Consider the following 25,149-nt stretch of genomic DNA (forward strand, 5'->3'; position numbering starts at 1 on the left):
CTAACCATTGAACCATCTGCCCTTCCCTTTTAGAAATTTTATAGATGATTATTATAAAATTGCAAATTTAATAAAATTAATAATCTTATCACGATGACTCTTACATTTAACAATCAAGGAAGTGAGAGTGAAAGGAAACTGTCATGTTCCGTAAGTCAAAGCTCATCTGTATCAATAGTATGAACAGCTACCACTTATTGGACACTGACTATGGGCAAGTATTAACCTAACTTATTTAACCCTAGTAACAATCCAAACAGATTGACACATGAAAGTGAGACAACATAGTCATGTTGTCTAGCTTTCATAGCTGTGAAAGCAAAGAGTCTCAGAGTCCAAGGTATTAATATAGTACAGATTGCTAAAAGAGAATGACAGACCATTAAAATACATACTCACTGAGAAACTAGCACAGAATGGCTCTACTCCACTCAATATGTACTCTTCAAGGTCACCATGTATACTAATCTGCAGCCAAAACCTAGGGGAAGAGAGCATGAGAAAGCTGTATTTATTTCTAACCCACCTTCCAGAGAAGGACCACAATTAATAGAAGCAACACTACATTGGCCAATACTAGTAAGTTACACTCAGCTAGAGGAAAGTCGGGGCAGCAAAGTGACTCTAGCTCCCGACATAATGTTGAAACTTTAAATCACAGGTCTCCTGACTTTCTGTGTAATAATCTTAGGACTGTATCACCTTTAGCTCATAAATCCAAAGAAAAGTCGTTGTTAAATGTTGTAACAATAGAAAAGCATATCTTTTTCCCTAAAGAACTTCTGACACAAAGCAACTCTTTCCAGATAATCTCCTTCAGTATATGCTAGAGAATTTGCCTTAGTTGACTTGCTAAAGATAGTCAACAATTCATCTTCAAGCCTCTTATGTTTGAAGATGTTACGTTATTTCAAATAAAGCAATAAGAGTACTAAAACATGATATCACTGACCTCTAGACAGCAGGGGCACAGAGAAAAACTGAACACAGAACATATTTTCAAGTAAACTGCTACTAACTGAGATTATATTTGCCTAGGAATTCCGATTGCACAAAAGTAAAGCAGACTTAATTCATAAGTAAATAACCAAAGCAAATGAAAGGAAAAAGACAAAGCTACACTTAGGAGTGCGGTTTTGATGGAGTGGCTCCAGAAAGCACCAGGTGAGCAGCGGTGAATAAATCCTGTGTGAACTAATGGCTCAGCAGTACCCAGCTGAGCCAGCATCCAGGAAAAAAGGGCAAGCAGGGCAGACTGGCAGCTAGCACAAGATGAGGGTCCCGGAATGAGTGGACTGTTAAGGATGCTCAGAGCAAGAGTCAAATATCTAACCACAGTTGAGAGCAGGGAATGAATACTAACATGTGCTTTTCTTTGCCTGCCCTCCAAGCAGTCCCCACAGCCTAGGAGGCTTTAGAGAAGCTCCACACATATCCAGAGCTGTGACCTTTTGAGTTCTTAGAATTACTTCTATTGCTGTGCATGGTAGAATAAGGATACAATTGGATTCATATAATTCTTTCTGATCACTAAACACAACCTAAAAGGTTAAATAGAAATAGTAGTCACTTCAACAATATGTCTTCAAGGATGTTTACCACAGAGCTCTTGTGGTAAACTTTTGTAAAACATTTGCAAAATAAACATTATTGGCCAGGTTTTTTAGACAAAGAAGCCATGGCATACAGAAGTAATGAAACCTGGCTGCTAGGTCAGTGTTTACATGTTTTGATTACCCATGAATTCTGCTTTTATCTACAGAAAGAAATGTTATAGGAACTCCTGAATTGGAGCTCCCTGAGACCATGCTGAGGTTCGGTCTTCACTGATATGCTATATTAGCCTTCATAGGACTCAATACCGTCATACCCACAGTTATGAGTGATTTGAACAATAAAATATCAAATACAATCAGCAATGAGACCGCTACATGCAGGAGAGTTCAGGAGAAATTGGGCACAAGCTTCCAAACCAGTTCTTGTGGAGCCACACAGGATATACTTAATTGTAAGCAAAGCCTTAGGACACAGAATGTGAAATATTGACAAAAAGAGGCCCACAGTAGACTCACCTCTCAATTTTTGCCGAATTTTGGTCGCTTTACCTTACCCTACCTGGCATGTAACCAAATTCCTGCCCCATGCCCTCAACAGAAAGCATGTGTTTACTTCAAGTCATATGGTTTAAAAGAGTATTTTAAGCACAGTGTTCTCAGTTCCTGGGAATGGTGGAAACTCCCCCAAATGAAGTTCCCAGATGTTATTTCAAGAAGCAGCTTTAGTTCAGCTCTTTAAAAGGGTAACAGGTTGCTTTGCTTTGTTAATTAAACGTTTTATGGCATTGTTTCCTCTGTTAAATGAAGGACTTCCAATCCTTCAGGTCCACTTTTGGGGGAGTGAAAGGGATGACATAATCTGTTTCTTTTATTTGTGTGTGGCAAGCAGTTGTGTGTGTGTGTGTGTGTGTGTGTGAGAGAGAGAGAGAGAGAGAGAGAGAGAGAGAGAGATTGAGAGTTGGTTATCTCTTTCCATGATGTAGATTCTTAAGATTGAAATCAGGTCATCAGACTTGGCAGGCAAGAGCCTTTTCCCACCAAACCTTCTCACCCAACCCTAAAATTCACCAACATGTATGTAATATATAATATATATAAAGTGCTTATCCCTAAACGGAACTGTGCCCCAATGTGAACATCTGTACATATTGAAAGAACTGGTTTCAGCATAAGAGAGCCCAAGACCAAGTTCTCAGTACAAAGGAGATGTATTTGTCCCAGAGGGCAGGAAATAAGAGACAAAGACAGGAGATAAAGGATGAGGAAAAGGCGAAAGGGAACAAGGGAGAGGGAGCAGGAGTATTTATCCCAGAAGTAGAGGAGAGGTAAAGGACTGCCTCCAGATAGAGAGGAGACAGACCATGGCCCATAGGAAATGGCAATTTATAAAGGTAAAAGGGGATTAATTTTGATTGGACAGGTTAATTAGGGTAGCCAAAGGGGGCTGGACTTCAACACTTTGATAGCTGGACCTTGGTCGTCAGTATCAGGAGGAGGAAGTGGTCAAATAAGCGAATAGACCTTGGCGGCTAGTTTTTGAAATGGAATTTAATGGTTCTTAGCAAGGCAGAGGGAATGAGGGGGAAGGGCAAAGCCTGCCAGAGCCGTGCTGGCCATGCCAGGGCTGGCTAGAGCCCCTTCACCTGTGTGAACACTTGCAGAGTAATCTGGATCCCGGTAGAAATGGAAGGTAAGGAGGTAAATGCCAGGAGTTTTCAAACCTGATGTGGGAGTTGGTAAGTTTGTTAAAATGTAAAAATCTCACCCAATCCTTGCAAGTTGCAGTTCTCCAGTTAAATGTATGATGGTTTACAGAGATCCATGATGACTGAAGAGTAACTGGGGTAATTTTGAGAGACCGTGTCTGGGGATATGGCTTTTTCAGCAGGTATAAGGACCCACGTTTTGATCCCCAGGGTCCACAGATCACCAAGACTCAGTGGCATGAAACTGTAACCCCAGTGCCAGTGTGGAATCAGGAGAGATGGATCCTTGTCACTGATTAGCCAGCCAGCCAGCCTAGCTGAATCAGTAAGCTTCAGGTTCAGTGAGAGGGCCTATATCAAAGAAATAAGGTGCAGAGCAAGCAAGAAAGATACCAATGCCACTGGCAATGTTCGACTTGTACACACACATACACACACACACACACACACACACACACATACAATGAAAATGTGTACACAACACATACACAGGAGACAGAGGGGGTGCCATAAAGAGGTATGGGGAAACTAGGTTGTTGTGCAGTGATAGATACTAATGAAACCATGATAAATAAAGAGATGGGAAATAAGAGATTCACATAGCGTCATGAGAACTGCTGATTGTAAAAGGTGAAACATAATGGTGGTTAAATTATTCCAGATGGTTTGTGTGTGTGTGTGGTTCTGCTCTTGGGGGAAAGGAATATGTTAGCTATTGGGCATATTGCATTAAAAGTGGAAGCTCCAAGTACATATATTTACAAACCAGTGGAGATAAGAACCTTAGGTGACATTGAGAGCTGGAGAAGTATGTATTCGCTCAGTAGTTTAAAACAGGAACTCCACAGGGTCCCTGTGAGAGAATTGTGGAAGGCCGTACCTCAAGGGCAGATGCAATTAGGGTAAAAAGAGAATACATGTATTCAAACATAAGAAGAAGCTGGGCCAGGAGATGGGGCTGCCGGTAAAGAGTAGCAGTTATTGTAGAAATGTGACTTTCTTCTGTGTAGCCTATGACTGCTTAATCTGCCAAACTATCTGACAAACAAGGTATTCTGAGATTCAGAAATTCAATAAACCCAAATTGAAAAAGACAAAAGAAACCCACCGCCTTGCAGAGAACTGGAGGAGGAGGGAAGTGAATTTTAATGGCATCTACCCTGCAATGTGCACTGAGCAACCCTTAGCAATTGGATGCTTTGCCTTTTGTAGACGTTAACGTTGGAAGATGCAATGGCATTGTGCGGTGTTTGAATGACAGTACTCGCCTTTTCTAGTCAAGAGAACAGTGCATGGCTGACACTGATTGATGGCAACTGCATTTCCAATCTACCTGTCTGGCTGCTTTGGGGACCTGGGACAATAAAAAGTGTCAGTGTGTTGGTGGAAGATGAAACTGGGGTGGAGATTCAATATATGTAGCCACTGAATGATGGGGGATAAAGACAAAACTGGCCTTTCTCTCAATAACTCTTATATGCATTTTCCAGAATATCACTTATTCTTTTAAATGATTTAATTATTCAAGAACGTTTGTTACATGCCAGTTTTTTTAATTAATCATTGTTTTAGCATTGAGAATGAAATGCTGATTATGTCAAACAAGATCTTCCGTGGGGTGGGGTGGACTATATATGCTATTACTTTGTTAAATAAGTAAATAAAAGTAGATTGAAAGAGATGCTAGGATGGAGACAAGGCAGGGTGACCTGCCATTGATGTAGAAGCTACCTTGCATGAGATGGTCAGGTCTATATGTGAGTCAAGCCAAGAGCTCAATTAAAAGAGAGAGCCAGATATAAAGAACTATAGGAAGAGCATCACATAGAGAATGAACTTCTGGAAAAAGACCTATGGCAGCAGCATATTGGTTATTTAAAACCGGAAGGAAAGCCTGAAATGTCCTAAAATAAGCAGATAAATATATTTTAAATCTAAAAACTACATACATACATACATACATATAAATATGTGTGTTCTCAATCTTACTTTCTTAAGGGAGGAAAATTAAATGAAGCCATGTGTATACTGTGTGCCTATAATCTCAGCACTTGGATGCTAAAGCAGGTGGATTCTTTGTTCTAAGTCTGTCTGGGCTACCCAGAAAGACTGCCTCAGAAAATCAAAACAAAACAAAGATCAATAAGGGAATGGAAAAACTGAACAATAACTATCTAAACATCACAAGGTACATCATATGGAATGTCCCTGAAACATACTCATCCATTTGGTGTAACATCAGACTGTCTAGGCCCATTGAACAGCCACTCTGATTTTCTTCCAGGTCATTACTTCCTTAGCTCCCTAGAAAGCACCATTCCACTCATTACTGCTGTGAGCTTGCCTCTTTCAAATATGTCACCTGAGTGGGGATTGCACCATGTGACCTTCTGTGACTGGCCTCGTTCATTGGGCAAAATGTCTTCCAGGCATAGGTATGCTTCTGCAAATGGGAGGATTTCTTCGTTGTGCTGAAGGCTGACCGACACTTCATTGTGTGCATCTACATTTACATTTTCATTGCCCATCTCAATTCTTATGGCTACTGTTGCCAGGAATGGGAAAATACAAATGCCTTTTCGTCAGCGGGGCCTGGTGGTGCAGGCCTTTAATCCCAGCATTCAGGAGGCAGAGGCAGGTGGATTTCTGAATTCGAGGCCAGCCTGGTCTACCAAGTGAGTTCCAGGACAGCCAGGGCTATACAGAGAAACCCTGTTTCGAAAAACCAAAAGAAAAAAAAATGCCTTTTCGGTCCCAATTTCAATTATTTTGATTAAGTAGCAAGACTTGTCAGCAGCACAGCCTATGATAAGCATCTTTTTTAATGTTCTGAGGATTCGCCTTATTCCTATACCTATTTACATTCCAACCCAGGACACAAGGTTTTGCTGCAGTTCCCACCTTCAGCTCCACTTAGCTTTTGTCTTTCGATGCCATACACTCTAACAGGTGTGACATGATAGCTCAGGGTAGTTTTGATTTGCATTTCCCTCAGGATCACTGTTGGACATCCTTCGTAAGACATGTTGAGCAGCGTGTAACTTCTTTGCAGAAATGTTCACACAGGTATCCATTTTGAAAATTGGGATTTGTTTTGTTACTGAGTTTTAAGTGTTCCTTAAATAGTTAGTGTTTTGTCCCCCATACTTGGATACATGCCTTCTGAACACTTTCTTTCTTTCTTTCTTTCTTTCTTTCTTTCTTTCTTTCTTTCTTTCTTTCTTTCTTTCTTTCTTTCTTTCTTTCTTTCCTTCCTTCCTTCTCTCTCTCTCTCTCTCTCTCTCTCTCTCTCTCTCTCTCTCTCTCTCTTTCTTTACAGATTATCTTTTTTCCCTTCTGAATGATTTTCTCATTCAGCTCTCCCGTTACATTGTTTTCCACATTTAAAAAATCGTATTTAGGGTAAAGCAAGATCTTAAAGATTAGTCCATAATAGAAAAGTACCCCAAGGAAGATTTTTACAATTAAAGAAAAAGTATCCTACCTCTTTTCTTCTTGATTTGTAATAATATAAACCTGTTTATATATACAAGATATTTAATATTGTATTGTTACACAAGATATTGAGGATAAATCCCCTTTAACTAAGCCTGAATTGAATACCATCTAGTCTGAAGGTGGGTCAATGAAGATAATGGGATGAAGCTGTCCAAAAGAATTTGGGGGAAGCTGGTATATGCTCACAATTCTCAGCATCACATACAGGTTCAATGATACTTTAGGAGGCTCCAAGGCCAAGATTCCTGGCAGCTAAAATCTTCAAGTGAAGATTACAAACGGAGGGCTGAGAGTACAAATCGGTGACCGAGCATTTGCCTGGTATGCACAAGGCCCTGAATTTCATCCTCAACATTGTGGGGGAGGTGGGGGACTGGGGAGAGGGATTACAAAGGGAAAGACATCTGGGATGAAATGTGAACCAAACTAGGCCTAAGCTTCTTTAAGTTTCCACTAGTAGAAATCACACAGGGTTTACTTAAATCATTTAGCAAAACAGTTTGCAAGGTTTTTATTGGAGGCTGTAACATAATCATAATTACTCCTCCAGAAAAAATAGGTCCCAGGGTTTTTATTGGGGACTGGCTACTTCAGCACTCTGCCTAGCACAAATCTACATTCTAGCCTCCTAGAAGGAAGGAAGGGGGGCTCATGTATCCTTACCAGTTCAGGAAACCTTCTCCTAGACTCTACATTTTCAGAGAGCAGCCCAAGGCCACTCCCCGTGAGCAGGCCTCTGAAGGACAGCTGTTTGATGACATCAGCTCTTTCCTGCATGGCCACACTTTTCAACCTTGCGGCTCAGGTAGCAGTAAGAGGATGTTTGCTTATATACACAGCGACTCCATTGAGAGCTTTGTAATCCTAAACAAATGCTCCATATTTTATGTTTTGTTCAAAGCAGGCTAAGCCCTGGAGGGTATACAGTCTCTCTTTAGTGTTCACTGAGAAAGGGGTGGCTTCTCAGTGACAGTGAAACCCAATTTAAAAACTGGTCAGAGAACTGGAATATATCCTATACACGCAAGGGCAGCCTTAAATTTGTAGTCGTTTCCTTAAGGGAGCATGGACCATTGAAATACTGGGACCCCAGAGAATAAGATCAGCTCTGCTGCATGCTTCCATTTCTTTAAAATCTTTCTTAGCAACTCTCTCCCAAGCCCTAATGTATCAGGAAATACAAAGCACGCCCTTGTACATCCCCTGAAATGTGCTTCAGATTTGAACGTATTTTCAGATTCTCCCGTGCCCTACTGGGGTTAAGAGTTGGATAGTCTATTTTTCCCTTGCTCTGAAATTGTACTTTTAGGTGTCACACCAGGAGTGACACCCCCCTCGGACTCAAATCACCAACCGATTCTTTGGAATTTGAAAATCAGATGGAACTGAGCAACAGTGGTGGGCATTATCTCTCCAGTTCTAGGCTTCGTGTTTCTTCCATAATGACAGCTTCTCATGGCTAATGTGCTGAGTGCAGGACTGAAAGGTGCATAATAGCTTCACAGTCATTTTCACTTTAATACAGGACTTAGTAATGTGGCTTCAGGAGCCATATGTACGAGAGGCTCCATAGAAAACCCAAATAGTGTGACATTGTTCAACTCTAATTAGTTTCACTCCAGATGTAATTTACTTATGGTGGTGATTGTTAGAGTGGTCTGCTGTTGAGACACTAAGAAAGCCAGCAGAAACCACTGTATTCATTTTCTGGAGCTACCATAAGGAATTGCTATACACTCAGACAAGGACGTTTCTTACTTTGTCACAATTCTAGAGAATACAAAACCCAGATCCACGTGTCACCAGCATCTTGGTTCTCTTTCGGGTGTCTCCCAGCAGTTCTTTGTATTTCTTGACTTGTAGCTGCATCAGCAAAGTTAGCTTCCATTTTCACCTCAGCTTTTTGTCTCTCTGTGTGTCTATGTATCTCCTCCCCTCAACGGGAGCAGCAGACCTTGGCTTTAGAAGTTCTCCTACTTTAGTATCGCTTCATCTTAACTAACAGTCTCCAAAGACCCTACTTTGTTTTTGTTTTGTTTTTCCCATTAAACAATTTATATATTCACTTTACATCCTGATTGCAGCCTCCCTCCTTCCAGTACTCCCCACAGCCCCTTCCCAGATGCTCCCCTCGCCTTCTCTTCTGAGAAGGGGGCAGCTCACCCCTGGGTACCAATCCACCCTGGTATCTCAAGTCACTGCAGGACTGGGTACATCCTCTCACACTGAGCAAAGAAACTACTCCCAAGCAAGTTCTCATTCTGAGTCTCTGAATAGCCAGCTGTATTGAGGGAAACATCGGTCAAGCTACTCTGGCCATGTATACACTTATCGGTGTGCATCATGGAAGAATTTCGTATCCGTGCCATGCTGATATTTCAAACAGTGAACAGGAATTTGAGCATGGAAAACAATTAAGAGAGGAATCAATCATCTTATTGAAAGGAATGATGCAAAAAGATGAAATGTTAATGTAAAAGTATTTGTGTTAGTGACACTAACATCAGAAAGGTAAAATTTTTTTAGCCCTTTTGTAAAACATTTTCAAAGTTGTAGTTAACAAGAAATATGAACCTAACTAGATACTAATAAAATTGCTATGACTGCTATGATGTGTCTGGAACAGCTGCATAGCCTTGGTTAAATGGTCACAAAAACCAGGTTCTTTAAGCCTGAATCATGCTATGTTTGTTCGCTTAAAGGAATCACAGTGTATGGTAAAGAGCAAGGACTTTGAAGTAGGGCCAGTTTGAGTTCAATTTGAAGCTTTCCCACATAGCAGCACTTGTTTCTGATTCGCAGTTTCCTGAGTTGTAAAATAGAGACAATAATATTTCATGGGTTTCATTAAAGGAAATAAGTTCATGTTGTAACAGACATGGGTACAAAAGGAGTTTATATGATGTTGATTGAAACGAGTCATAGTTTAATTCAATCTCAGGTCACTCTTATGACTTGGCTCCAGTCACTTCTGTGGTTCCCTAGACAGCTTTCACAGACTCCAACTCTATAATTACTAAGGGACCTTAGGAGGAGGTCATTATAAATACCATTATACCATAAAGGCTTTTCTCTGGGATCCTCAAACTCAGAATCTAACATCTAGGCCAAGATAAGCAGGTCATTAGAGGTAATTTCATAATGAAATGAATATGGCAGTTGAATTCACCCCTAATTCTTCAACACCAACCCATTCAATAAGATTGCAATTCGATTTCTTGAAGTTATACGTTTTGTTTATGAATTTTTATTATTAATACAGTGCAAGCAGGCCATGGTTATTTTAATCTGGTTAGATATGCTAGAGGGTTGAAATATTTTCTGTCCTGGAGCATACTCAGTTAGACAGTATTGATCAATTTATATGGGGAAGATTGCCCATGTTTCTTATAAGGCCTTGGACTATTTTTGAAAAACATAAAAAAAAGACAGACAGACAGACAGACAGACAGAAAGAAAGAAAGAAAGAAAGAAAGAAAGAAAGAAAGAAAGAAAGAAAGAAAATGTTCACCTCAAAATGTTCTCCCTGTTGTTATTGTCTACAGACAAACTTCCTTTCACTGTTTCCTAGTCACCTGTTCAAGTACCTATGTGTCACTGATAACAGACTGGGGTCTAGAAGGACCACAGTCAGGAAGAGGGTAGGATCGGAGCAACAGGAGAAACGAATTGCAGGACCCTATTAGAATAAACCTACATTTGCCTTTGGCTTTTATAACCTTGTAGGAAATCTATCTTGACCTCACTGTGAACATCATAATTTGTGGCAATCCTGATTGTCCCCTAAAACCATTCCTGTCTCTTGATAAATACACAAAACCAATGAAAACTTTCCAACAAAATTCTGACATCATAGGTGCTGGAATGTGACTGATGTTCTTGTCTTGTCTTGTCTTGTTTTTTTCGAGGCAGGGTTTCTCTGTATAGCCCTGGCTGTCCTGGAACTCACTCTGTAGACCAGTCTGGCCTCGAACTCAGAGATCCACCTGCCTCTGCTTCCTAAGTGTTGGGATTAAAGGCGTGCGACACCACTGCCCGGCTTGGCTTATGTTCTTAAAATTAAATTTTGTCAGCATATGATCAAATCCATCTTAGCGTGATTGCTAGCCATCTTTGCTCTGGTCTCATTGAAGAACACATTCCCTATTATGCAAGTCTTGCTTCTTCACTTGACCATCAAAAAATCCCCCATAAATTGTACCCTGTGCTGTCTTTGATCTCTGTATATATTGCTGAATTCTCAGGGGACCTTGTGGCTGGTTTTCATATACCAATGTCAGATATCCCTTAACCAGTTCTTAAAGGCATGAAAACTGCCACGTGATTGTCTATCTTAACACCTACATTGGCTCTTAAGATCTATCTCAGACCATGTTTAAAAAACAACAAAAAATTGTTCACTTAACTGACTCTGCACCAGACTCTGCAGCAGACCTCTCAGGGATCATGTAAGACTTGATTATTTGTTTTGTTTTGTTTTGTTTTTTAAGGGAGTTTAATTCCCAAAGCAGTTTTGAGTCTTATGTGCAAGTAAAACCTACCAAAGAACCACCGAAGCAATGTGCTTTTAGATCAAATACCCTTGGCAAGTTTCTTCCATATCACCCTTCCAAGATGGTCATGGATATGCCAATCACTAGGACACTCTTTTATACAGATGTATATGTTTATATATTTTATGTATAGAGTACTTTGTCTGCATGTATGTCTGGACATAAGACAAAGGTATCTGATCCCATTATAAATGGCTGTTAGGCACACTGTGAGTGCTGGGAACAAAGCCTGATTCTCTGAAATAGCAAGAGTTTTAAACCACTGAGCCATCTTTCCAGCCCCAAGCCACTCTTCATAGACTGAGCAGCCTTCTTCCATTTTTTAATGTCATCTGGCTTTTCTGACCAAGAACTTATACAGCTTAAGAGGGCTCTTTCAAATGACTGGAAATTGGTCCTATTAAAATTCTTAATATTCTTTTATTTTAACATATTTATAAAACTCATGGATTTTTAAACTACTTGAAAGTTTTAATACACACAGTTGTTACCTTTATGGATGGACATATCCTCCCACACTTGGCAAATGTGATATGTGTTCCAATTGGCTCAGTTTGAAACAAACTCCATCCGTCTTTGATGACAAGACATTCCAGAGTCATCTCATTTCTTTAACAGGGCCAAGATTTCACTATTATTGTAAAAAGCTCTATGCCTCTTTTGATGAGTTTTTAAATCATATTCAAGAGAAATTTTCTTAATGACATGCTGAGGCCTTGCCTATGATAAATGAGCACCCTTTCACTGGGCTATAGCCTTAACCTGCCCTGCTCCCACTCCCTTTTGAGACAGTTTTGGTCCATACTGCTTGGTTGCCTTGAGATCACTGTGCAAACCAGATTGACCTTGAACTTTCAGCCAACTTCCTGCTTCAGTGTATTTTGTGCTGGTGTTACAGGCATGAACCACCACCAGAAGCAGAAATATTTCTTTTGTTGAATGATATAGCTATTTTCTGATTATTATGGTTAATACTCCCTTAGATAATACCCACGGTAAAGATGTTATTGGAAATGATAGCACCACCATCAGGAACAGAGGCAGAGTTAACATTCGTTGTCCTATAGCATCTTCACATTGAAAGAATTCAAGCATTCTTACCCTATTCTGTGTAGAAAAGAACCCAGGACATTTGACATGTCAAGCATCTACACAGAATAGGATGGATAAATATTTTAATCTGTCTTTATTTTTTGAAAAATTCCAACATTAGCTATTGAATACCTGTGGCACATTGTTGTTTGCAGGACATTTTAAACACAGACTGTGCCAATGCTGTTTTGCTATAATTGTTGGTGGATGTCTTAGAGCATCTGAGAACTTGCAGGAATCTACTGAAAACCAAGCAGAATTCCATTTCTATTCAATAGAAATGAAAAGAGACCAAAATGACAAATTTTTCCAGAGCCAGGAAGTATTTTTAACTTGTCAGCCTTTCCTTTGTAACGAGTATAATCAAGCTCTTAAGATGTTTAAAGCTGGGGGTTTAAATGATGAGCTGCAGGAAGCCTCCAGCTCTAGCTGCAAGCTTGTAATTGTTTTCAATGAGAGGGCTTGTTTATATTTTAAAATGATCTTTATTAGCCTAAAGGCATAAAAAGAATGAATTCTCTTTGTCTAAAAATTTTAAGCATGAAGGAACCAACGCTACAGAAAATAATATGCACTAATCCCATAAAGCATCTTTAATATCTTTGTCCCGCCCCTCCCCCAAGTGTTTCTCATGCAAAAAGTATCCTGGGAACTGCTTCTCTCAGTTGGCCCACATCATAGCTATATCAGGGGATGCCACCTCACTTGCAGCTTTTATGGCTAAAGGAGGGCGGGGTGGTGCTTTTGATAAAGTTTGACATGCTTCCTTTTTATGGTGCATGAATGTCCAAGGAACTATTTGTGAATAGAGCAGTAGTCTTTACACAGTCATTTGCTTATAGTTCAATCTATTAACCATATTATTTATCAAACATTTACCATTCTTTTAAATATAATTCAGAATGCATTCTTCTAAATCACTTATTCTCAAAACATGGTTACCAAAGCAAAACATAAGCACCCCTTGTTAGAAATGAGAAGTCTTCACTGTCAAGCCAGACCTTCTGAATGAGGCATGGAGCTGATGATGCTTTGCAAACCCTCCTAGTGACTCTGCTGTGCATTGAGAGTTTGAATTTCTTTAACAATTTGCGTGTGAGGGCTGACTGTATAGTTCAGTGGTAGTGCACTTGTAGCATGCGTGAGGTCCTGGGTACACTATAAAAAGCAAAAAGACCCATATTGCATATCCAGTCAAATGTGTAAGAAGTGAACAAAGCCCAACTCCATGCTTTCAATACTTAATCACAAAGGAAAATGTACCCATAACATATCATATTGATTGCAGAGTCAATTGATATTTTGATGATAAAACAGGCTATAATGTTCTTACTGCTTTCATTGGTATTATTTTTATTTATCCTTATATCTCCTTTTTAAAAATCCTTTCACAGTCTCAGAATTAAAACATCGCTGGGATGTAGATGCCGATACATCCTTTCAAGGTTTTTGTAATTAGACCAGGATGGAAAGAAAAAAAACATCTTAGGAAGACAGGCATGCAATTTAAATGGATTGTTAAGCACTTGATTCTGGTTAGTTAGTGAGAACTGGTAGCTAAGATCAAGGTGAGATGAACTCCAGCTGTTGTCTACCTGGCTGTGTATCTTATCAAAATAGTTTTCAGTTTTGTCATGGAGCTATATTTGGTTCTCGTTGTTTCTTTAACATACTATCCCAAATGTCATGACTTATGCAATTGAAGAGTGAACTTCCTGTGTTGGGGGTATGAAATTTAAAAGAGGTGCCTCCTTTTGGAAGTTCTGGGGAAGATTTGAATCCTTGACCAGCTCCCAGAGGTTGTCCATACTCTATAGCTCACCTCCAAACCTCTCACCACTGCTTCATCTCCCACTTCTCATCTGTTTCTTTCTCTTAGAAAGGTATATAGATTATATATATTATATTATATATGGAATCCAACCCAGGGGAATCATCCTCTATCCAAATCCTTGCTTTGATTATATATACACACACTTCATTTTATAAAGATTTTGAGGATTAGAATATGGGCATCTTTGTGAACCACTTTTCTGTTTACTACAGGATCCTCATTGTTATCTTTCATGGCTATTCTTGGATTTTAAGAAATTTTGAAGATGAGGTGTTATTTTGGTTCCATTTGTTTGTCTTTAATTTTTGACTGCACATGACCCATTACCACAGCTTTGTAATGAGAGATGTTTGTCCTCTCTCAATGTGCTACAGTATGGACCTTGTTTCTTGGCATTGAGTTAGAATCAATTAAATCATGAAAAGATTTCCCTTTCAGAGAAACAAGAAAGTGACTCTGAAACTTTAGCTTGACAGTTAACTAAGTCTTTATTTTGGAATAACAGTTCAATCGTATTGGAAATCACATGACAACTGGTGCTAGTTAAATGCTGGAGTCTCTGCTACTTCTGTGTAGAAGACCACAATGCTGATGGAGCCTATTTATGGAACAGTTTCTATTGTTTCAAGAATCAGATGGCTGATAAATTAGCTTACTTCATTATGTAGTAAGCAGATTGAATATAGATAGATAGATATAGATATAGATATAGATTTCAGAAAATATATTTAGCAAAAATACCCATAAGATATCTATTTGAAAATAGATATATATGTATTTATATATGTACATACCTATGTATATATGTGTTCCCACTTGTTTAAATAAATGTAGAGGTAACACTCATTTTTTCATAATTCTCTTTTATATTTGTATATTCTCTTTATATTAATTCATCAAGGCCTTTGACAAGTAAAAGGCCTTGTTTCATGAAAAATAAATTTTACTGCTATAAATAATTATAGCTTGAAAATGGAAGCTTCTTTAAGATGACTTCCTCCTCATTAGCAGTGTCCTTGCCATTTAACGGCCTCTCTTGCTTCCTGGCAACAATGTGATGTTACAGACTTATTCTGATTCTATCCTGCCAAGGACACTAAATTGAATATCCTCTAATAGTTCCTTTTCCATATATATATTTAATAGAATATTGTGAAGGACCAAATTCTTTGTCCTAAGGATGCTTGCAGGAATCTAGGGGGTTAAAAACAACATCTTCTGTATTTTCACTCTTGCTAATTGACTGAAATGAAAATACTTGCTGTGTGTCTAAAATCTTAATTCACCCAGTATAACACTATAACACATCGAGTTGTTATCCCATATTCATATTCTCTCCCTCTCCCTCTCCCTCTCCCTCTCCCTCTCCCTCTCCCTCTCCCTCTCTCTCTCTCTCTCTCTCTCTCTCTCTCTCTCTCTCATCACAAGATAAACTTTATTGGAATGCAAGGATTCAGGGATTTGAATAGTAACAGATTAGTAGTGAGAAGTGTTCATTCTTGAAGGATAGTATAACATTTGGTCATTACAAACTTCTATTCTGACTATGGGATCTGCCTGATCATAAAAGAGGTTATCCCAAATTATAGTTTTCTTTGTATCCTGCATAAGGAAATCGAGTGTAGATTTATTTCTATTTGGTGTGTGGTATGTGGGTAGGTGGGGTGCCTTACTGTGAAACCGAGGCTGGCCTTGAACTGATGGTGATCCTCCTATCTCAACCTTCAGAGTACTGTAAATACAACTGTGCACTACCATGCCTGACTTTGTCCTTTTGGTGCTGGTGGTAGAATTTGAGCCCAGTGCATGTTAGATAAGTATTCTATTGACTTACCCCTTCAGTCCCATCTGCTGACATTTTTATCTTGCCATTCCTTTATTGTGACACCAAAGCTGTATAGCACATGTTAACAGACATTCATACCTCTCCAAAATGGCTGAAGATCTGGAATACTGCACACACTGAGTTTGCTTTCTGAACAATGATTTGTACTGTAAGTACAAGATTTCATTTCCAGGCTTTTTGTAATAGTACAGTGTACATAATTTGCTAGAATATAAGCCTCTCATGATACATTACACAGTGCTTGTCACTGGATGGGAATAGCCTGAGGAGAAGGTGCCCTTGGCCTTGAAACTACAGATGCAGACAGTACATCCAGAGCCTGTCAGTGGATGGTTTTGTGTACAGAAGGTTCTCTCATGTAGGGTTTCTGCATGTGCTTCCATAGCTGCCACATGAAATGCTTTATATATTATGAAAACAGTGAAAAAATCCCTCCGTGGGCTAATATAAAAGAAAATTAGCCATATACCAAGTCATAAATGCCCTTTGAATGTCTTGCTGTTTGGTTTTGTCCCTTTAAACCTAGGTAAAATGAAAAAGTGGCATTTATCTGTCATACTTTATCATCATGCCTGCTGGGTTCACAACTGATTTCTTAGCTCCACAAAAATGTAACATGGTCTCTGAATAAGATGTGGGTGGAACAACGTCTGTCCTCCATAATGACTATCTATTTAGTGTTAGCTTCTCAAATCTGTCACATTCCTAGGTATATTGCAATACACACATTTTCATTTATTGGCACTTATTCATGTCTTTAAGGAGCTTGTATTAAAGAAGGGTTATTGAGAACAATTGTTAAGAATGTCTCTTCTTGGTTTGCCATAGTGTCTTATCTAGCATGACAGACGCGGTATTAGCTCGAGTGTATAAACAATCAGATCTGGACCTCCTGGCTAAAGAAGCATCCATCCCAATTGTCAACGGACTGTCAGACTTGTATCATCCCATCCAGATCCTGGCTGATTACCTTACACTCCAGGTTGGTGGATTTCTTTGCTTTACAAAACAGAAAAGTTACCAAATAATTCCTAACTACCATCAAGTGGAGCCATATATTTAAATGATGTTTAGTTTTTATTATGAATAACGTTTATCTTTAAAAGCATGTGTATGTGTGAATACTACAGATCTAGAAAACAGAACATTGCTCTAAACAGACTGTATGACCTTTCTTCCCAATCCTCTTTCCAAACCCCTTCTAGCCCCTCTTTCATCTTCTGTTTTGTTTTTTTAATCAGTTTGCTTTCTGTTGCTCAATTTAACAATGAATGAATAAGGAAAAAAATTGCATGTAGGATCAACATTACTTATGTGACTGTGTGGTTAGCATTGTCAACTTGTTAGGATCTGGAATCACATAAACAACAAGCCTCTAAATATGTCTTTGGGTCACTGCCTACAATAGGTCAGTAGAGGTGGGAAGAATGACTTTTTTAAAAAAATTTTTTATTTATTATTATTTTCTTTATTTACATTTCAAATGCTATCCCGAAAGTTCCCTATACCCCCCGCCTCTGTTCCCCTACCCACCCACTCCCACTTCTTGGTCCTAGCCTTCCCCTGTGCTGGGTCATATAAAGTTTACAAGACCAAGGGGCCTCTCTTCCCAATGATGGCCGATTAGGCCATCTTCTGTTACATATGCAGCTAGAGACTCGAGCTCAGGGGGTACTGGTTAGTTCATATTGTTGTTGCACCTACAGGGTTGCATCCCCCTTCAGCTCCTTGGGTACTTTCTCTAGCTCCTCCATTGGGGGCCCTGTGTTCCATCCAATAGCTGACTGTGAGCATCCAGGAAGAATGACTTTTAACTATGGGTAGCATGACCTGGGGTACTAAAGTAAAGGACAAGGAGAAAGTAATCTAACACTGGGACTCCACTTTCTCTCTGCATCCTGATTGAGGATGCAATGTGACCAGCTTCCTCAACCTCTGGCTACTCCGACTCCCCCACAGTGATAAACAGAATCCTTGAAACTCTGAGCCCCACATAGCCCATTCACTCCTTCCTTTAGTTGCTTTTGTCAGGTATTTCATCCCAGCGCCATGGAAAGGAACTAATATAGTGATTCTACAGACACCAGAATCTGTAGCTTGGAAATGAAGAGTAGAGGAATTTAGTTTAAATGCTCAAGATGTTCTATTACTGTTTAATAATAAAGAGGGGGCATTCTCTGCCATTTTATAAATTAATTAAAAATAGAATAAAGAACATGTAGACTTTATAGTATTAAGGGTCTAATTCGGCCATGTATGTCCAAATCAGACACTTGAATAACTTTTAGGACTTACATTATTTATTTGGGTTGACACAGATAAAACTACATGTCCTTGTCACTCAGAATCTTAACAATCAGGGTTTCCATGTCTCTAGATGATTTTGAAGACAAAAAAGGCAAACTGGATATAGGTCTACCTTTCTTCTCATTTGAATGAGCTGTGAACATTTAAATGAGAGGTCAAGCACAAAGAAACACTGTTCAGAGGTGAAGACAAGATCCACACAGACAAGAAGAAACAGTGTCAGACAGAAAGTTGCTGTTTTTTGAGGAAAATCTTATGTAGACACGAGATGGCTTCATGTTTCCCTCTGGCACTTTATCATTACTAAATCATGAACTCACTGAGGGGGCATGAGCTGTTCTATTCATCATAGGGTCTCCTGCTGGCCCTTGTGCAATGCTTGACCAAGGCAACATCAAGATATGATTTCGGTGACTGAAGAACAGGTTATAAAGATTACAAGGTCTAAGTGAGGTAAACCTGCCTTCACATCCTAGCTTAGCCACCTACTAATTCCGTGATCTCCAAATGACTCAGCCTCTCTCCTTCTTTGATCTTCACAAGGATTTAACTTTAAATGTATTAAGCCTACAGACATTTCAAGACAAATAAAATGGACTGCTGGCGGAGCTCAGTGCATAAAGGCACTTGTCACCAGTTCTGGGAAAACACAGGATGCAAGGATGGAAGGATGGAGGGATGGAAGGGTGGAAGAACGGAAGGGTGGAAGGGTGGAAGGATGGAAGGAGGGAAGAATGGTGCCTGGAAGTTGTCCTATGACTCCCACATACATGCTGTAGCATGTTCTTGCCATCCCTCCAGAAATTAACTACTTTTTAAACTTAAAAAAATAAAAAAAACAATTTTTATGTATATATTATAATGTTTTATCAAATTTTTTCTTTTGTGGTGCTGGGGATGAAAGTTGGGCCTCATGCAAACCTGGAAAGCTTTTTAATAGTAAGCCCCACCTTTAGAGCAGTTTTGTCCATTACTAAAGCAAAGAAGGGATTAATTTAGGTTTATTTATTGCTTTAAAATGAAATAATTGAGTTGAAACATACTCTTTTACTCCAACCCTACAAAGACATCATTACCATGATATTTGTATTCATAACCCCCCAGGAGTGCCTTTACATTTACACATAACTGTGTCCATAAACAACATAATGGTGAGCATTTTTTTTTTGACCATTGATGGTGGCAAGGCTCTGAGTCACTATGCTATACTGTTTCTTATATATGATACCAGCCAGTTCTTTACAACAGCAAATGCAAGTTACACGGAAGTAGAGACTTTCTGCCTCTTTTTTTTTGTTTGTTTGTTTGTTTCATCGTCAGCAGCAAGACTGGTATCTGGACATTGACAGTGCTAATTCCTTAAATGATAAAACAGAGTCAAAATCCATGAAGATGGAAGCCTCATGACCATGTCTTGGCTTAAGATCTTAGAACCTTTTAGCTCTACTGTTTTGTGATTGTATACTCATGTTAATGAATATAATTTCAAATGTAGTCTATTCCTTCCAATAAGGCATTTATTTGGAGGTAATTTTTTCCCTTTATCTTAGCTCTAGTATCTGTTTCATGAAAGTGGGTTCCCTCCCCACATCTAATCCCCTTACCTCTTGCTTTGTAGGAACACTATGGCTCTCTCAAAGGTCTTACCCTCAGCTGGATAGGGGATGGGAACAATATCCTGCACTCCATCATGATGAGTGCTGCAAAATTCGGGATGCACCTTCAAGCAGCTACTCCAAAGGTAGGAACCCTGTCTGGCCTGACAAAACTTCTCTGTTGATCAGAGGCTATTAATTACAAAGCTTCTGATCGAGGAGAGCATAGCTGAAGCCTTGTCATTCACTATATTACCAACTCTTCTAGCTAGCTTCTTAAGAGTGCAATTTTCCATTTTTACATTGGAAACTAGTCTTGGTTGATGCCTTTTATTCCATGAATCTGTGATAACAGCACATATGAATTCTGCCTTTGGATGCCCTGATACTGGTCATTATGATGACTGATATCTTTGTGTATAATCACCACACAGAAGAAAGCAGGCAGAAGAAAGGAGTGAAAACCAGACAATGTAAAATCTTCAGGACATGGAAATGGTGCTGTAATCTCTCCAATGCAGCAATTTGGCTGAAAAAAAATTAAAGGAAGAAAAATATCAATCCTATGTGAAGGACCCATTGCTACCATCCAGATTTAGATTTCAAACCTCATCACCAGGGTCTCTTTGGAGTTTTAAATCTGAGTCTCATGTGCCTACAAAAACTACCACTACATGTTTATTTTTTTAAATCCTGATTATACACTCTCACAGAATGTGTGTGAAGCACGCTCTTTCATATCTGAAGTCTTCTTATTTAAGAAAATGGCAATAGTTGTTGCCTCTATATAAAGCTAGAAGGTTAAAGGATAGAAGTGGAAGAGAGTTTCTCCTCCTCCTCCTCTTCCTCCTCCTTCTTCCTTTTCTTTCTCCTCCTCCTCCTCCTGCTCCTCCTCCTCTTCTCCCTCCTTCTTCTCCTCCTCCATATGTCCTTTTATATGGTTTGGATTTATTAACACAGAGATGTTTGATCTGTATAATAACATACATGCATAAATAAATTCACTAAAATAAAAACATGTGCACCCCCTAGAAGTAGTCTTACATTATGACATCCTTGTTCTGTGCAGAATAAACAGGACTTGGTAAAGATAGGAATTATTCCTACATGGAAGTCAAGCACAAGTCAACGCTAAAGGATCTGCTGAGAATGTTTTAAACACCCCAGATCTGCTGTTCCCTTTTCTCCATTATGTTTCTTTTTTACCTTCTGATGTGCATTCAGGAGTCTTTTAAAAGGGAAATTTTCCTGAGTAGAAACAATTTCAGAAACTAAGTGTTGAGATTTGCGGTTAGAGAATTGACCTTCCCATTAGGACACAACTGGACACCATGATCACATGTCCTGTCAGTGTATCGCTCACCAAGCACATATTTGATGTTCTTCAAGAGGCTCATTCTGAGATGAATATAGGGGGACTTCAATCTTTTTCTCCATGCTTCTGCATCTTGAATTCAAGATATTTATTTACCAACTACCAGGAACATAGTGTGAAGATGACTCTCAGGATTTCTCTAATAGTGATCACCCAGTCCTTGAGTATCTCATATGTTTCACCCACCCCACCTCTGTCCAGTTCTTCAGTCGAGTTTCCTATGAACATATCCATGCCTAGGAGACTCACGGGGAAGTGATAGGAAGGGACCGGGGAAAGGGAAAATCAAGGAAGAGTACAATTTATAGGGATCAAGCATCCTGGTTTCCCTCGACCTGGGTTATTTCCAGAGATGAGAAACATTCAGAGGTAAAATTTCAGGAGTTTTTAGAAAATCAGGAGGCTTTGGTCACCCTAGTGCTATAGCATGTTCAACATAACGAATCTTAACTTGACACAACAACTGAGTTCCAGAGTGTCAGGTATGCTTCAGCATTGTCCCAATCTGGAGTCTGGAGAGCAGGTTTCCATCCTTCTGAACCAGTTACTGCTGAGGGACAACAGGCCAAGTGGAGTGGCAAGCTCTCTGGCACCTACGATGAAAAGAGCAGCCTGGTAGCCAGAGAGTAGCCTTCTGAAAAAGAAAAAAAAAAGCTTTTTAAGTTCTATGGTGATAACACACTTGTGTGGCCTGTTTTATTCCAAATAAGTAAATAAAATCGTTTTCTCTCCTCTTCTAGCTGAGTCAGTTTGGGTCAATGCATCCTTCTCAGTTTCCCAGGCTGGAACAAATTAGAACACACTGTGTGGCTCAGAAAGCACAGCAACATGTTGCCTGAGATCTAGGTGCTGGAAGAGCCTAGCCATGTCTCATTTGTTAGCTGGCTTTTTTCTGAATTACTCCAAGCCTTTCTTCTACCACCTTCATTCTGTGTCCATAGATAGATCTCTATGAGCAAGTGTCTCTGTTCTTCAAAATAATGACCTATTAAATATAGACCTACTACCACTCACCATGGCCTCAGCTTAAGTGCCTATATATGCAAATACCCTATTTCCAAATAAATCTACATCCTGAGTTTCCCATTGGGCAGTGTGTGTGTGTGTGTGTGTGTGTGTGTGTGTGTGTGTGTGTGGTCATGGCATCAAAGCCAGGGCCTAACATATACTACCTAGGTATTTTACCACTGAGTCATGCCTTACCTCTAGAGTGGGACTTATCCAAGGACATTGTTTAACCAGATGCTCCTACCGTACTATAGACCAAATGGCAAGCGCATGCAATAATAGCATGCCTGGAGGCTCACCTATTACCAGCAAAGTTTAGTGACTCAGAGAGATGGCCCTTCCAACAAATCCTCCTCCTCCTTTCATTTAGCATTCACCAGGAAAGAAGCTCAACTGTGACATGTTTCTCACTAGAACACTAGTCTGCAGAAAGGCTCCATATTAAGACAAAATGTGAGTGCATTTACTTTTACAGAGAAAATGTGCATTGAAAATAATTGTTCCCTGCTATAAGGAGAGTTTGGAATGGCTCTATTCTGTTAAAGAAATACACAGTTTTAACATTGTATTACATGTCAAAAAATGTTTTATTAACATTAAAAGAAATTTTCCAATATTACAGAGTAATTTCAGTAATGTTCCTATACGGAAACTCATTTAAATGATAAAGTATAGCAAAATCCACTTAAATCTTGGTGAGAGCAAGGTTTTTGTTTTTGTTTTTAAAATACTGCTGCAAAATCTGATCGTGCAGCAGTTGGTCCATCAATTTATAAGTCTTCTCTTGTTAGTAGAAATATTTGCCTTAAAGATAAAGCTAGATTTACTGTAAATTTAAGAAACACTGAAGAGTTTCCAAAATCATAAGTAATCCATTTCCTCATGCCCCAACCAAGAATAACTTACATGTTCCAAAAAACATTATTCTGTCCCTGATTTTTGACAATGTTCCATAAGCCATGGATGGTGATGATTTTGCCATTGTTATAAGTGACTATTTAGACTGGTTTCTTAATCACCTTCTTCATCTGGTTTTAAGATTTATGTAAAAGCCAATAGGTGATTTAGTAATGAAAACTGAGATGTGAGTAAAGAATTTCTCTCTGCCTTGTAAGTCACAGTTCAGGGTGGGCAAGGTTGGCTGACTTCCTAGTTTCCAAGCCTCTCTCTCAGTTCTCTAAGTACTTATTGATTCCTTCTCTAAGAATGATTATACTTGGAGAGTCCAATTCTTCCTCCCTGAAGGCCAGACTACATTTTCAGAGCAGTAGGTGCCTGGTGTAATACCCGTGGCTCTTTATGTATGTTTCCCTATAGGAGTGTTCACAGCATTTGTTTCCAAATTCACAAGCCTTTATTAATTTATTAATTGCCTCCTAGACCCCAAGCCCCATACACCATACTCCAAGAGTTCAGGGTTATTTGAACATAACAAAGCTTGCTTTAAAATGTCTGTAGCTATCCTACTCAATATCTTGGCAGTTTCTTTCCTCCAGGATTTGGTGAGGAGAAAAGGACTATGGGAGGCCAGATTTCAGATGAACAGACCTGGGCATGCCTGTCATAAGCTGAGCTTATCAGAAAGCAGACTCTGATGTATAACATGCCCATGGCAGTATGTGCTTGAAATCAATGACTGTGGGGGAAAAGGGCAGGGTAAGGAAATCGGAGTGTTCAGAAGGAGAGGTCGAGCATGCTGTGAGTCTCACCACAGTCCCAGATGACCTATAGAGCATTTGGATGTGTAATGATCATTTGGATCTGTCTGGGCTTGGGTGGGAAGGGTCTGGTTTTAATATCTTCCTATTAATCACTCTTTGAATACATGGGGCCCTAGAAGTGTGTGCTTGCTTGAGTGAGGTGACCTTCCATAAATGAGGCAGTGTCCAAAGGGGGCGGACAGATGAAAGCCACCTTCTGGCATCACCATAGCAACTTAAAGAAGTAAGTCCTTTTATCATGATTATTCATAGTGGAGGTGTGAAAGGGATATCACAACATTCAGCAGAAACTCATACTTAAAATGTACAAAATTGATTCATAATAGGTGCTATGAATTCAAAACATTAGAAAGATGAAGGAGGGTGGGTATAACTGTGGGGTTTGAACTGACATGAATTCCATATGAGCTCATGAGCTGACATGTTATGATGAAGACACTCAGGAGGAGATATTCAAGGGGGGAAGGCTGAGATTGTATAAAAGGGCCAAATGTGTAAAGGGACAAGAAGATGGTTGGGTTTCCTGTGGTGGTATATTGAGACCAATTAAAGGAGATGGAAGCAAGATATGTAGGCAGAGAGGTTTGAGGCTCTTAATCAGCTTTGACATTAAGAGGCAAGTATTAAACAATGTACACAGATGGGAAGGTGTGGAGGGACTGTTCATGGCAGCATGGCAGTAGCTTTAGCCATGTTAGCTGCCTGCAAAATGTCCATTAGAGCTTGGACTAGGATGAGTAAGCAAGACTCCCAGGGTGCCAAGTCATTTCACCCTAAGAATGAGTACCTCTTCATAGTCACCTTGCTTGCCCCTTCAAACTATTCCAAACAGATGTATAAATGACATTTTAAAGCAAGTTCCACTCTCTGGGAAAAGAATAAGGCAGGAGCCCATTCGTATTTATTTGGAGTGGCCACAGTGGACTTTTCTGTGGAGTAGTCATTAAAGTCAAGATTTCAAAACTTGTCCCTGGGAAGAGTAAAGAAAGGCATGTTAGACAAAAAGAGAGAGAGCCACATGTACAAAGGCATAGATAAAAATGCATTAGTCTGCCGGG

At 39.5% G+C, this 25,149-nt stretch overlaps 1 protein-coding gene across 2 annotated transcripts in view; it reads left to right on the plus strand.

The window, feature by feature from the left end:
- Window positions 1-25,149, plus strand: part of Otc (ornithine carbamoyltransferase) — a 63,192-nt gene that overhangs the window by 25,677 nt on the left and 12,366 nt on the right. For both annotated transcript variants that reach the window (XM_021188475.2, XM_021188474.2), the window contains exons 5-6: window positions 16,914-17,067; window positions 20,011-20,133. In XM_021188475.2, coding sequence (XP_021044134.1) covers window positions 16,914-17,067; window positions 20,011-20,133 — 277 coding nt within the window. The remainder of the gene's footprint in view (window positions 1-16,913; window positions 17,068-20,010; window positions 20,134-25,149) is intronic.

The sequence above is a fragment of the Mus pahari genome, chromosome X (assembly GCF_900095145.1).
Source record: "Mus pahari chromosome X, PAHARI_EIJ_v1.1, whole genome shotgun sequence".
Classification (NCBI taxonomy): Eukaryota; Metazoa; Chordata; class Mammalia; order Rodentia; family Muridae; genus Mus; species Mus pahari.